Consider the following 15,231-nt stretch of genomic DNA (forward strand, 5'->3'; position numbering starts at 1 on the left):
CTTCATCTTCGCCACATGATATGTTTCCCACAGAGAATCTTAGATAACAATCGTGAGAGAACAACAATTTTTGGGAGTGTCCATTTCAAGGTAAGATTTTGGGATTGAAACAATTTGCAAAGTCGACTAGCAGAGAAGAAGTGATAAGATAAAGGAGAGGGTTGGAGCTTCTGTGGAAGGGATTATGTTCTGAATGAATATTGAATTAGGTGATTGGTTAGATATATTGACTAATTCAAGGGATTGGTAGTTTTATATCTTTGATTGATCACTAAAATTTAAAAATCAAGATTTGCTCGCTGAACTTAAGTTCATATTTTCGAGTACTCACTGAACTTAGGTCAATGTTTTCGATTGCTCACTGAAATTTAAAATGTTGAGTTTTGACCACCGAAATTTGGAATATGCCGTACGTTACTTACTAGAATAACTATTGAATTTTAAAAAATATCGAATTTACAATGAGTAATGTACAACATTTTTCAAAACTCAGTGATGTACAATATTTTTTAAAGTTCAGTGGCCAAAACTCTGACATTTTAAATTTTAATGAGCAATCAAAGACATGAACCTAAGTTCAGTGACTAAAATTCGATATTTTAAATTTTAGTGACCAATAAAAAACTTGGATCTAAATACAATGATCATTGGAACAATTAACTTTCTTGACATTAAAAAGTGAGCACTTTTACCACTTTTAGTGTTTGTGGAATAGAATAATGAGTATAGTAAGAATGAAATTAGATTTTAATTGGCATTACTAGGCGATACTTCCACTAGACAATCCAAAATGAATTATCCTTGGGTGACTGTCACAAGGGATTAAGCCACCGAAAATTGGTTAGAACCATTGTGTTTCGGGTTCACCTGACACAACCCAACTCATAACAGCTTGTTTGTCTCCTATTTCGGGAGAAAATATAGAGTTTTGAATAGTAATTTTTGAAAAATATGTGGTTGAAATTTAAAATTTTTTTATTGGTAAGTATAAAATATTTTATTGTGTGATTGTGTCGTGAAGAATGTTATTGTAGCAAATAATTTATTTTGTTAAAGGACGACAAATATGATCTAAAAAAAAAAAAAAAAAAATGCAATTTCATTAAAATGCCACAGGACAAAACAGATATCAAAATTAACTCCTTCAATCACCTGAACGATCACCGGAGCACAGCCGGAAATGTCGGAATTTCTAGACCTAGAATTCCAGGACGGAGTCCGCATGCCATGGAATGTTCTTCCCGGAACAAAAAGTGACGCGGCAAACTGCGTAATTCCGATCTCCGTCATCTACACTCCCTTAAAACCCCTCCCACCCACCGTCCCGCTCCTCCCCTACTCCCCGCTTCGCTGCCGCAACTGCCGATCCGTCATCAACCCTTTCGCGATTGTAGATTTCTCCTCCGCCAATAAGATCTGGATCTGCAGCTTCTGCCTCCAGCGTAACTACTTCCCGCCGCATTTCCAGTCGATATCCGACCAAAATTTGCCGGGGGAGCTCTACCCGCAGTGCACCACAATTGAGTATGAGACATCGGCTACGAATCAGAAGCCGCAAGTTGGGAGTAGTAACGTTTTCTTGATTGTGGTGGATACTTGTGTAATTGAGGAGGAACTCAGTTTCTTGAAATCCGCTTTGTTACAGGTGCAGCTGAATTCCCCCACACCCCCCCCAATAACGGGCTTTGAGGGGTAACTTATTTGATTAATGATGTTGTAAAATTTGGTAGAATTTTGTTATTTCTATTTGTTGGTTTATTTCAGGATTTCATGTTTATTAATGATAATTAGACATTCTGGTTAAATAGCAATATCCTCGAATGCGTGCAATTTACTGGAATTAATATTATAACTCAAAACCCCAAAGGACTTGAGGATATTTTTTCAGTGTTTACAGCTTCCCATTTTGCAGTTTGTGTGTGCATGCCAAGACTCTTTACATTTGTCCGCATTCATTAATTTTATTAATAACAACATCTTCTAAAAGATTTAGTTGCTAGATATAGAAGGACGTTAGTTATTCCACACGTGCCCAAATGTTCTTATAAGGCTCTACTCAGAATTTTTGTAAATTGAATAATTCTGGATGATTTTCTACTTATTTAAATGTTAAAGTGAGCAAATCACTAAAAGTTTTAACCTTTAATGAGGATATAAAATTTTAATGATGTGAGAGTAGGTAACTCAAGACTATCAGTTTACAAGAATCTGTGTTAACATTTTTTATAACATATTACAGATATAGATAAAGAAATTGATTTATCTCTCATTTAAAATCTTAACTATAAATGCATGCATCTACTTTGAAGAACTTTTTTGATTATTTTAATGCGGACCACTTATACATTGTTTCCTAAGACGAGGGGAAGACAGAGAAGAAGCTTGGTTTTTTATGCCCAGTTCATACTTTTAGATATTATTTGCTTAACATTTGACTGCATGCTTACACAATGTTATGTTCTATTTTCATATTATGCTGAGATAAGGAGCTTGGTTTGTTGAAGTTAAATGCCCACTTCATATTTCTACATTATTGGAGCACAATTATTTGTTCTATTATCTCTGCTGAGATAATACTTTCTGTTTCAACTTCCATTTTTCCATCTTTAAGGATGATGATCATATGTTCATGTGCAGGTGCTGGGAATGATACCTGAGAATTGTTTGATTGGGTTGATTACTTTTGGGACATACATACAAGTTCATGAGCTGGGGTTTTCTCAGATTCCCAAAGTGCATGTGTTCAAGGGGTCAAAGGAGGTGACTAAAGATCAGGTGTTAGAGCAGATGGGCTTCTTTGGAAAAAGGCCAAGGCCAACTACAGGCGTTATTGCAGGAGTAAGAGACGGACTATCACAGGAAAGTATTTCAAGGTTCCTTTTGCCAGCATCCGATTGTGAGTTTGTTCTTAGTTCGGTACGTTCTTGAGCGTGCTATTGCTGTACAAGTATGTTTATTCAAAAAATGATATTTTGTGTGAGTGTGGTGCATGTAGGTTCTGCATATCTTTCTGTCTTCTCATCTGTAAACTAAAGATGGCTTTAGCAATGCCCTTTTTTTTAGTACTACAATGTGTAGTATGGGTACTTCTTTTTATGTTTATTTTTTTTCTTGGTTTTATTGAAAAATCTACATTTGATAAGTAGATACATTGGATTTCTTAGCTTTTGATGTTTTCATTTGTGGTTTCCCCCCCTGTTTACAAGATATTAGAGGAGCTTCAGAAAGATCCTTGGCCGGTGCCATCAAATCAACGGGCTTCTAGGTGTACAGGTACAGCATTGAGTGTGGCTGCTCATTTGTTGGGATTATGCGTACCTGGTTCTGGAGCCAGAATTATGGCATTTCTAGGCGGACCATCAACGGAAGGGCCAGGGACTGTAAGTCAGTTTGTCTACACTGAAATATTATTAGCATATGACACTGAAAAGTATTGCAGTTGTGTATTTTTCTTTTCTTAATTGCTTAGTGAGAAAGGAAAGATACATTATACGGGGGAATAAAGGATAAAACTTAAGCATGACAATTATGTGCTAATATACTTAAAGAAATTTTTCTAGGGTTTGTTTTGGCATCAAAAGTCTATTATAGCAAAAGCACCCCAACATTTGTATCAGCACAGACCATGTCTTGTACAATTTACTGCTAGTTCACAGAGCATCAAAAAGCATTGAGCGGAGATAAATTATATTGCAGATAAAGAACCCACTTATTCACAATAATTTTCTCTTATCTCATCTACTATTGACAAATCTTTTCCCCATTGAATTCCACTGTAGTACTCTCCATAGGTGTCTTTTACTCTTCGTTCTCCAGGGCAATGGGGATTTATGATCTCTGGGCAGAACCACAATGAAAGATTTCCAGTGCAGAAGCATATTCATTTACAATACTCTTCCTCTTTCTCCACTCCTATTTTATAGGCTTAGAGTTCCTGAAAGGGCCCAACCTTGACTATCATTGCAAACAGACCAAAATATATCCTAAGATTGTTTGTTTCCTCTAGAGCAAGGTATCAGATCATCTATAAACTAAACAGTAAAGGACCATGGCGTGATTAACTGCTTCCATATCATCAAGATTCTTAGCCCCTTCCATGGGCATTGCTTTTACTTCCGACTCTTGCACTGAGGGATTGGTTGGCTGGCGTCCAAAGAAGAATATTTTTCCAGGGTAAGGTACAAAATTTCTTGGCCTGTAGGAATATGCTGGATTCTTGAGTAAAACAGTAGATGATGACATATGTACAGCTAATGAGAGTGAGGGGTGGGCTTCCTAGTTCCTGCTGTATGTGGAAATTTTTGCTATCAATCTGAAACATGATAGCGTATCTGATTCCCTTTGCATAAGAAAACTATGGTAGGAAATGCTTTTGCTGAATATTGGGAGGATAGTGCTGAAAAATTGGAGTCCAATAATATTTTCTCCAGAAAACTCCGAGGTCAGTACGATTCCAGAATGTGGTGAAACATTTGGAATGTTATAGGTTGAATGCGTCTTGCAGGGGACTAACAGGGTAGCTAGTGCATATGTGTGATAGGATGACGAAGACTTCACATCAGTAGATGGGATGCGGGGAACTTAGTATCATGTCAATTTCAAATAAGTATTTTATTTTGTCCATCTTCCCCAAGATTTGGCCCATGACCCCAATCTAAAGGAGAAAAAATATAGTAAAGAGAAAGATAGTAATAGAGTGGTGAATCGCTTCTGTTCACTTCATTAATAAACGTCATAAAAATGGGAAATTTATCTGGGACTCGTATAGAACCTTAACTTTTTCCCTTTCCATGCTTTGCAAATGGCAGTCTTGAGGATTATTACTGGCCCTTGCATCTAAGCATGGCAAAATACAATTGCTACCATTTGAATTCATTTACTTCACGTAGTCATTCCATAACTACATTAGTAGCACAAAAATGACAAACATCTTTCATAGAAAGCTTCAACTACTAGCAAGAAATAATTCTACTCATTGAAAGAAAAAGAAAGCCTAGCATGAAAATTTGGTCATATGTGGAACTAGATTTAATTCTTTTTGTTTTACTTCAATGTTTATGTTTGAAATTATATTTGCAGATTGTGTCTAAAAATCTGTCTGAACCTATGCGTTCTCACAAGGACCTGGACAAAGATTCTGCACCTCATTATCACAAAGCTGTGAAGTTCTATGAAGAACTTTCAAAGCAGCTGGTTCATCAGGGACATGTGCTAGATGTTTTTGCTTGTGCACTTGATCAGGTATTAATGCCCTTTTTTATGGAAAAAGAAATGTTTTGATTTGAGTCCAAGGTTCTATGCCCTTTCTGTTATGTTTCAAATGAATCCTATTTGGAACTTTTGAAAATTATATGCTTGCTTAATTGATCTAATGATCTTGATGTTTTAGTTATAGTATTTTTCATTTCGCAGCAAGGTGATTTTCTATACTATTGGTTCTGTTTACCAAATTTTCTTGACTGGTATCTCACACTAGGTTTTGATACCCTGGAAAAGCAAGTTAAAATTGGAGAGGAAGTAAGAGACAAAAGAATATTGATACATTAGTTGGCTTGTGTGAATGCTTAGGAAGGTTGCCCTTGGATGTTCTTTACAAAGTTGTAGATTATGTAGCACGGACACTCTAACTAGGGTAGCGTGTTTGTACTCGACACTCTTTGGACACACTATAATAATCATTTTTCTTTCTTACTATGGCTATTATATGTTTGTTACTCAAAATTATGAATAAATAACAAATAAGTACTCATATTTAAAAGATTTCAACAAGAAAAATCAATAATAAGTATAAAAATAAATTTATACTATATAAATGAAGAATTTTAAAAAATTTAATAAACTTGTCGACGAGGTGTCGTGTCGGACAAATGTTTCTGTATCGGTGCATCATAGGTTGTAAACAATGGAGAACATAATTTGAGCTATTTTTTCGACTAGGAAAGTGAAATTGCAGTCACTGCCCCATTCTTTTGGGTATTGGTAATTGAGTCTACATTCTAATTCATTTGATGAACAGTTCCCTAACTTCGGTTTTCAGGACTAAGAGGTCCTTTCAAGAGGTTTGCATGTAAAGTAAGCTTTGATTACAGTGAAAAGACATTTTTGCCCTCACAAACAAATAATTACTTTCAATTAGTCAAACAATAATTAAAAAAGAAAACAAAAATGAAAAAGATAGATGTTCTTCTTCACCACTTGACCACTTCCTCTCCCACTGTTTGGATCTATCCCTCTTCTTCCCTATGCAGTCCAGCCATCTCCCTCTCCGTCCTTCCCAATAATTTCCTTAACTTCCATAAACAGCTGTATTCTGTACCCCAATTTTGCCCTCAACATCGTGATCCAAACCATGACTCATGTTGGATGCAGAGATTCATGAAAAATAGGACAGAGTGGAGGATCAACTTTGCAGTGAATAATTGGTATCGATAGAGAAAAAGAACTTGTCATGAACTAAAACGCGAAAATTTTAACGTGTCACATGTAAAATATTTTGAAAAGTTTATCATAAGCAGCCAGCAGCGTGTAACCAGTTAATTAATCTTTCAATTTATGAGGAACTAATACATAATTGTAATCTCCTCAAAGTTAGATCAGCGACCTTTCAAGGTTTTCCTATCTCTACAATAATATTTTTATTGGTCACTCAGTTGAATTAACTAACAAATATGTTCTGATTAATGAAGACATTAATCTGCGCTATTTATATGTTTGCAGTGACAATTGACAAGAGCTCAAACTTAAAATCTTTTGGGTTTATAAAAGATTTGAGAATCAATGGAGAAAATACTGTAGTTTTTGTCTGTGCATGTGGGTTGGGGGTTGGGCAGTGCTGGGGAAGGAGGGACTTGGACACTGGGTGGGGGTGGTACTGCAATTGGGGATGGGAGAGTTGGACTGGATGGTAGGAGGAGGGAGTTTATTTTTCTTTATGTTTTCTTTTGTTGTTTATTTGAAGTTCCACTAAGTTATGCCTGCTTTGGATGGAAACCATCTGAAAGGACATATTTGCCATGAAAATTGAACTTCTAAGATTCACCTGCCAAAAAAAGTGGAACGGGGACCCAATTCCCAATCACCCCCAATGAATGGGAACCATGCCTTCAATTTTCCCCTCTAGGGAACTAGATTAGATGGAACCAGCAATCAGTGCAACAGCTGAGCACTTCTGACACTGTAGCATTTGCTCTAGTAGTGCCTCATTGCACCTTTTGAGTCTATATTTTTTCTCCTGAGATAGGTGGAGTCGTGGACATCAAAGGAGATAACTAATGCCTTTCTATCTTTTTTACCTTCATTGGTCTGGATTTATTGGCTATCACATTGACATTTTAAATTGCAATAACACTTAGCTCATTAGGATGGAAGGCAGAATAACTGCTTTAGTTTTTGATCTGGAGAAGTGAGTGGCTTTCCATGGCTTCTTTATCTTCAGCTATTCTCTCAAAGTTCATTTTCAACGAAGAAGGATTTTACGTGGTTAAGACCCTTGTAGGATATAAAAATTCGTGCTGGTATTATGAACAATCCCAATGAAAATGGAAGTTGGATGATGATGGACAAAGATGGAAGTGGGTGGAGATATAAAAGATTTTAAAAGGGGTATCTTGTGAGGAAAACTCAAGTGGTTCCAATGGCGGAAAGACACAACGGAAACGGAACTTTTGTGACTTAAGAAGTGAGCGTTCTTTTTACTTCTTGTTAATAGCTACTGGCCTTTTTTCCTAACTGAAATCGAGGTGGTGGTATACTAGTGTTATAGCAAATACTTTCTGGTAGATTTATCTCTTGGGCTCATGCTTGCCCACTTCTTTTCGATATGGTTGTATATGCATTGACATAAAGTTTTTCCTTGTGTATAAGATTTTTATTTTTCCCCATAATTTAGCATTTGAATTGATGATGGGTTTGGGTTGGCTAAAATATGTTGAATTATGCATGTCATTCTCAAACTGTGCTTGTTACTTGGAACTGAGAAATCTTCACTCTCTTTGATAAATCACCTTCTTTGATTACTAGGTGGGGATTGCTGAGCTTAAAGTTGCGGTTGAGAAAACTGGAGGGCTTGTTGTTTTGGCTGAAAGTTTTGGCCATTCTGTTTTCAAGGATTCTTTGAGTCGTGTTGTTCAGTCTGGTGACCACGATCTGGGACTGTCATCAAAGTAAGGTTTGGATTGACTCTTGATTTCTTCTTGTGGTACAATTTTATAGAATTATCTGTACTACGTATTTCTTCACTCTTACAATATTTATTTCAACTTAAATTTGTTTCGTGAGAGTTCTGAAAGGTCTCTAGTCAACATGGTTCCCTAATTGACATGAAATCACCATAATTTTGTATATTGTGCCTTGGGTGCCTTTTTGCTTCTATGATTTAATGAGAACTGATTTCTTTTCAACTTACTTGATTCGTTGTGCCTATAAGGATTCACGAGATGTTCCCAAGGTTCATGTAATAAGATTTAGGGAAATTGTGACCCTCTTTCTTTATCAGGACTTGGTACCATTTGTGAAAAAATATAGGCGGAATAAAAGAACATTTTCACCATTTTAGAATAAAGAAAACAATTTACCAGAAATAAATTATTTTAAGTTGCAATATAGGTGACTTTACTTAAGCATAAAAGAAAGCTCGCATTGAAACGGACAATTATGGTTCAGATTTTTGTGGGATAACTATGATGAGGATCTGGACGGAATGAAATAGTGTTGGGTAAACCTCTGGGATGCCCTTCACTTTGAGATAAAACAGTTATTGTATATTGACATGACGAAAGGGGCCACAATCACTAGGCAGACTTTTGTGGCAGATGCTGAAAATTTTGGCTGGACTTGGAAGAGATGAAATGATTTAGAACCTTTTATTGATCTCCTATGGATCACTGATGACAAGAGAGGAAAGGAGTTATTTTGTGTATCACAAACAGATAAAGATAGTAGAATGATAAAGAAGATGGAAACAAGAAAAGATGGTGATGCAATGGAGTTGGGGATGAGTAGGAGATCAAACAATTTCATTGGTTTTTGTTCAAATTTTAAGACGATACATACTTGAAATACACAAGCAGCGTTTGAAAACAGGCACTGCTTCAAACTGTGGCAGAGAGTACAATGCAAGTGAACGAGTCCTGAAAAGTCAAAGTGGCTCATTTCTATCCATTGCCATCGTCATCATTGAAACAAGTATGAAAAATAATCTAAATTTTAGCAACTATACTATATTTAATTATCTTCATAGATTTCATAGGCAACTGAACTGCGAAGCGAAACTAGTGTTGTTACATAAAAACAATTTCTCCAAAACCATTATTTGCTTTTTATCAGTCTTACACTGGTCCCAAAGTTGGATTGCCAAAATGAACCCTGAAGAGCTCATTAGACATTTAAGCTTTGGGACTCAATAAGTTGAACTCCAAGAAAATTTCAGTTTTCTTTTGCTATTGTAGTTATTAAAGCACATGCTTGCACACACAAGTCTTTCATTCTTACATATGGGCCATGGTACTAGCATGGCACTTTGACTTAATACATTGCTCAGTCAAATTTTGTGGCAGACAACTCATCCGTGGTTAGTAAGCATGAGCAAGTGCTGAATAATATTTGATCTTAATTTTCTGTTGGAAATGTTGAAAATTAAAAAGGAAGTGCTAAATAATTTATTTCTTCCTTTCCTTTACCCGTTGATGTAAAATGATTCTCTATATTAATAGAAAATTCTTACAATGAAAGAGATTATCATATTCTCACAATTTAAGTAGATAAGTGAGATCTAGAAAGAAAATGAAAATGGGCGGAATAGTGGTTTTTTTTTTTTTTTTTGAAAAATGAATGGTTAAAAAAGAAGGAAAAGTTTTCAATTTACGTGTAATATTATTTTATGAAAGATCTTGTGGTTAGAAATAGGAGAGAGAAAAATGGAATGGAATTTAATGAGGGTCAAATGGGAGCTAAATCAATCCTTATAAATTCTTTGTAGTGCAGGAATTTAAATTTCAGTAAATGTCCATTATCCATCTTTACAACTATCCACTCACACAAGAAACCACCACATAATATAAATATATTGTATCCTTATCTAGTATTTCACTTCTCTTTAGGTTCAAAGACTTGAATTGTCTTCTTTCTTTTTTCTTTTCGCAATTTCACAACAATTTATAATCATCATTGTAACACGTATATTTAGTTAGACTACTTGGCGTCTGATTTTGTAAATTGGTTGATGCTGCCATCAATTTTAATACTTGCATTAGCATAACATGTGTAATGTAGAACATTACAACTACAATTAATAATTTCCTACAACAATTATGTTTTTTCTTTTCTAGGAGTTTATTTTCTAATATGTGTATTTAGTTTTCTTGTATAATTGTGATAGGACTTTTATATTTTATTTGATTAGGATTATAATTTCCATTAGTTTCAATTTCTTAATACTATTGGAAGTTGGAAATAATCTTACCTATAAATATGGGGGTATTGTATATTTTTCATAACAATCAATTATGATTCAATATATATTTGACATGATTGTTCAAATATCGTTTTTATTTATTAAATAGTTCTTATAAAGAGAATTCCATAACGCTTCCGCACCAGAATTGGTATTAGAGCAAGGACATTGCCTTAATCTGATGGCTAACGATGGTCTCGATGGCAGTCGAATCCCTTACGACGAATGGTGTCTCGACAAACTCGAACAACGAGTCGAGAGGATCGACGAAATCCGTCACAACATCATACAGATGCTATTGCGTTGAGTCTTGAAAAGGATCACGAGCTCATGGAGAAGCAAGCTAACAAAAATTTGTATACTTTAACTGCTATTAATGTTAGTTGTTTCAACAAGCATATAACATGGCAACACGTGACTAGAGAATTTCCTCGAGTCCCAGCTAAGTTCGAAAACATATTAGTTATCAATGATCCTTTTCTTCAACAAAACTCGATGAGGAGTTTTCTTCAAATGGAGGGGATTGATGTAGTACATTACAACTACAATTAGTAATTTCTTACAACAATTATGTTTTATCTTTTCTTGGAGTTTATTTTCTAATATGTGTTTAGTTTTCTTGTATAATTGTGATAGGATTTTTATATTTTATTTGATTAGGATTGTAATTTCCATTAGTTTCAATTTCCTAATACTATTGGAAGTTGGATATAATCTTACCTATAAATATGGGGGTATTGTATATTTTTCATAACAATCAATTATTATTCAATATATACATGACATGATTGTTCAAATATCGTTTTTATTTATTACATAATTCTTATTACAAAAATTTCATAAAGCTTCCGCACCAAAATTGGTAACAGAGCAATGAAATATCCTTAATCTAATGGCTAACAATGGTCCTGGTGGCAGTCGAATCGCTTACGACGAACGGTGGCTCGACAAACTCGAACAACGAGTCGAGGGGATCGATGAAATCCGTCACAACAACACGCAGATGCTATTGCGTTGAGTTTTGAAAAAGATCACGAGCTCATGAAGAAGCAAGCTGACAAAAATTTGCACACTTTAACAACTATGAATGTTAGTTGTTTCAACAAGTATATAACACGACAATATGTGACTAGAGAATTTCCTCGAGTCTCAGCCAAGTTCGAAAACATACTAGTTATCAATGATCCTTTTCTTCAACAAAACTCGACGACGAGTTTTCTTCAAGTGGAGGGGATTGATGAGTACATTACGACTACAATTAATAATTTCCTACAACAATTATGTTTTATCTTTTCTTAGAGTTTATTTTCTAATGTGTATATTTAGTTTTCTTGTATAATTGTGATAGGATTTTTTTATACTTTATTTGATTATGATTGTAATTTCCATTAGTTTCAATTTCCTAATCCTATTGGAAATTGGAAATAATCTTACCAATAAATATGGGGTATTGTATATTTTTTCATAACAATCAATTATTATTCAATATATACATGACATGATTGTTCAAATATCGTTTTTATTTATTACATAATTCTTATTGCAAGAATTTCATAAGGCTTTCGCACCAATGTGTGCCATCAATCGTAATACATGCACTAGCATAACATGTGCAGAGAATGAAATTAATTGGAATTTGTACTATTTAAAAGGGGTCAAGTAATTAATTCGGGAATGTGAACTGCGCAAGATGTTTAGTGCATAGAAGTATTTGAAAATGTATCTATTAGCAAAGATATGATGTTTTTTCAACAATTTAATATTTGCGATCCTTCTATAGAACTGTCAGAAGAGTAATCCAATGTCATTTTTATTCGTTAGGTAACAAGGTATCATCTTGAGTATAAATTTTTCTATTTTTACACTTTTATATAAACAATACAAAATAAATAACATTTTTGGTTCCATGTATTTAGCAGTACCTGTTTTATGTTCAGTTGTAACATGTTATTTGAGTGAACTCGAAAGCTGGCTTTATTATTATTTCATCATTTTTCTGTATAATGAAGAAGCTGAAGGTAAATATACTTTCCATTCACGCACCATTTAGTTATATTAAGCAAAATTAACAATGGTCACACCCTTAAGAAAGAGATGAACATTTATTTTGGTGCCTCCTCATCCAATCTGCTTGAAATTCTGCATTGCTCCTTTTTTGATGTTGGAGAACAAATTTTCGTTTGAAGCTTCCTTGCCTGAAGTACGTAGTTGATAAGCTGCATCCTCCACCAAGAATCATTGTTTATGATGGATGTATTATCATGAATTTGTGATATATTACTGGTACTTTTTGCGTATGTTGTATTAAGACATGAAATCTATGAACAATTATTTGGTCACAGCATGCCAATGATTTTTGCTTCTGAAATTGTTGGGGATACTACCTTCTCAACAAGCTATCTAACTGTATTTTATGATACTACCTTCTCAACGAGCTATCTAACTGTATTTTATTCTTCTTCTCAAGTCTAATGAAATATTGTCATTACGCTCAACTAGCATTTATTTATCTGGATATCTAATTACTATATACAAAAAAAAGGTTAGGTGCTTGGTGTATCTTCTATAAATACATGGTTCAACTAATGTGCAAAGTTTGATTAAGTCAGGAGGCAGGTGTTCCACTTGATTATTTTGTTATTATTAACTGTGTAAGGTATTCTAATACATTTATTGTATGCAGTGGTATATTTGAGATCAGTTGCTCAAAGGATATCAAAATTCAGGGAATTATCGGTCCATGTGCATCACTTGAAAAGGTTTAACCTATAGTTATTGAAGGATTTTCCAAATCTGCATCAGGTAGATTTTTATGAATTTGTGGTCTTGTGCAGAAAGGTCCTGTGTGCTCTGAAACTGTAATTGGGCAGGGAAATACCACTGCATGGAAGTTGTGTGGCCTTGACAAAACTACTTCCTTGTGTTTAATATTTGATGTTGTCAAGAAAGAGATCTCAGATGCTGTTGCTTTTTTTTTTGGTTTGTGGGGGGGGGGGGGGGGGGGGAGCATCTCTACACTGCATTAAAATCTACCAGATGTTCACCCTGATAAAACTAGTAATGTCCATCCACAGGATAATTTGTAAGATGTAATTCATATGTGGTAAACTGGATGCTTAGAAGTTCCATCTAGTAACCAGACCAAACCCCCCCCCCCTACTCGCTTCATGAAGAAAACGAACGATATAATATCTCCTTGGACGCAGGAAGTTTTTGAACACATCCACAGAACTGTGATCTATACTTTTGACCAAGTAAGAAGTTAACTATCTCCTCTGCTGGTACCTTTTTGTGGGCAAGGCACATACTAGTGATACAGTGACAAATTAGGAAGGAGAACCACAATGTTCAACATGACGTGGGTTGATATCCCATGAATGGAATGAGTCAATGAATTTTAGTTTCTTTTGACACTTCTTCAATCCCCTGATACTAGCTTTACTCCCGCCAAGTTCTTTATTGGCCCACTTTAGTGGCTCAGTCAAGGACTGCTGGACTGAAAACAGGAAGAAAACACAGGCTCATATACACATGCAAGGGAAAAAATAATTCCCAAAAATTTATTTTTGTACACTGTCAATATCTTCTTCCAATTTTTCCCTCCTCTTGGGGAGTACTAAAATTCTGTGTTGCTTTCTATTCACTCCTGAATATGGCCAACTATGCCAATATTTATTTTGTTATTATTCTTCTCTAGGAACTAATTTCTGGATTTGACCAAGAAGCAGCTGCCGTAGTCATGGCACGTCAAGTTTCTATCAAAATGGAAAACGAGGTTGTATACTCGTCCTCTTTTTTTATGTTGAGTTGGTTGCAAGGAAACTTGTTTATTCATCTTGTGCTGGAACAAGGACAATGTTACGAGAATTTTGTTGTCTGTTTTGGTCTAAGCAATTGTGTGCGGAACCATTTGTCTCTTACTTAGTGTAAGGTGACCTTCAATGAAGTCAAGTACAATTTTTTATTGCCTTCGTCTCTGCACTGTCTTGGTGCTTGGCTTTGTAGCAACTTTGAGGATTACATTTGCCGGCCGATTATGAGAGTGATTAGAACTTTAAAAATTTCTAGTCTGGATTTTTAGATTATCATGTTTCCACTTTCTTCGTTCCTTGGAGAGATCATGTAAGATACCTGTAAACTTGATGGTTATGTGCTGCATTCGAGCTTGAAAATACTTGCCCTTGTCCTGAATATGCCGATTTGATGCTAATTCTTTTGCTGACATCTTTACAAAATGTATTTTCTGTGAAATGCCTTGGTTCCTGAATATATGTTGATTCCAGTATCAGCAACTATTGGGGCTGAAGCATGTTCACTATCGACTGTGGAATTTAGATGAACTATGTAACGAGTATTTACTAATTTATTAGTTTTCTAATATGTCTAGAGTTGTAAACTCTGTTGATGGTCATTGTGTGAACTTACAAGATAGGTGCTTATTTTGTTGAGTTAGATTTAATTTCAGTTACGTGGTATATACAAACTTAACTTAGTGTACAATGATTTGCCTCTTCACCTTGGTATTTGACATTTGCAAGTTTTTTACTATCCAAGTTTGATATTCCTTGCAGGCTGAATTTGACCCCATTAGATGGTTGGATAAATCATTGATTCATTTATGTTCTCGGTTTGGGGAGTACCAGAAGGATGCCCCATCTTCTTTCACCTTATCTCCTAGATTTTCAATATTTCCTCAATTCATGTTTAATTTACGACGTTCACAATTTGTCCAGGTACATGGTATCTTATTTATATGTATTAATTGTTCCTTGTACACATTT

At 35.0% G+C, this 15,231-nt stretch overlaps 2 protein-coding genes across 2 annotated transcripts in view; both read left to right on the forward strand.

The window, feature by feature from the left end:
- The first annotated feature begins 1,109 nt into the window (after positions 1–1,109).
- Positions 1,110–15,231, forward strand: part of LOC111378728 (protein transport protein SEC23-like) — a 27,562-nt gene continuing 13,440 nt past the window's right edge. Inside the window, exons 1-14 of the mRNA XM_023001962.1 lie at positions 1,110–1,645; positions 2,638–2,916; positions 3,207–3,380; positions 5,080–5,241; positions 8,020–8,162; positions 13,134–13,209; positions 13,285–13,429; positions 13,571–13,704; positions 14,148–14,324; positions 14,376–14,492; positions 14,615–14,686; positions 14,734–14,801; positions 14,916–14,922; positions 15,022–15,183. Coding sequence (XP_022857730.1) covers positions 1,181–1,645; positions 2,638–2,916; positions 3,207–3,380; positions 5,080–5,241; positions 8,020–8,162; positions 13,134–13,209; positions 13,285–13,429; positions 13,571–13,704; positions 14,148–14,324; positions 14,376–14,492; positions 14,615–14,686; positions 14,734–14,801; positions 14,916–14,922; positions 15,022–15,183 — 2,181 coding nt within the window. The 5' untranslated portion in view covers positions 1,110–1,180. The remainder of the gene's footprint in view (positions 1,646–2,637; positions 2,917–3,206; positions 3,381–5,079; positions 5,242–8,019; positions 8,163–13,133; positions 13,210–13,284; positions 13,430–13,570; positions 13,705–14,147; positions 14,325–14,375; positions 14,493–14,614; positions 14,687–14,733; positions 14,802–14,915; positions 14,923–15,021; positions 15,184–15,231) is intronic.
- Positions 14,126–15,231, forward strand: part of LOC111386855 (protein transport protein SEC23-like) — a 3,660-nt gene continuing 2,554 nt past the window's right edge. The window contains exons 1-2 of the mRNA XM_023011341.1: positions 14,126–14,225; positions 15,022–15,183. Coding sequence (XP_022867109.1) covers positions 14,190–14,225; positions 15,022–15,183 — 198 coding nt within the window. The 5' untranslated portion in view covers positions 14,126–14,189. The remainder of the gene's footprint in view (positions 14,226–15,021; positions 15,184–15,231) is intronic.

This window comes from Olea europaea, chromosome 3 (genome assembly GCF_002742605.1).
Source record: "Olea europaea var. sylvestris chromosome 3, O_europaea_v1, whole genome shotgun sequence".
NCBI classification, from domain to species: Eukaryota; Viridiplantae; Streptophyta; class Magnoliopsida; order Lamiales; family Oleaceae; genus Olea; species Olea europaea.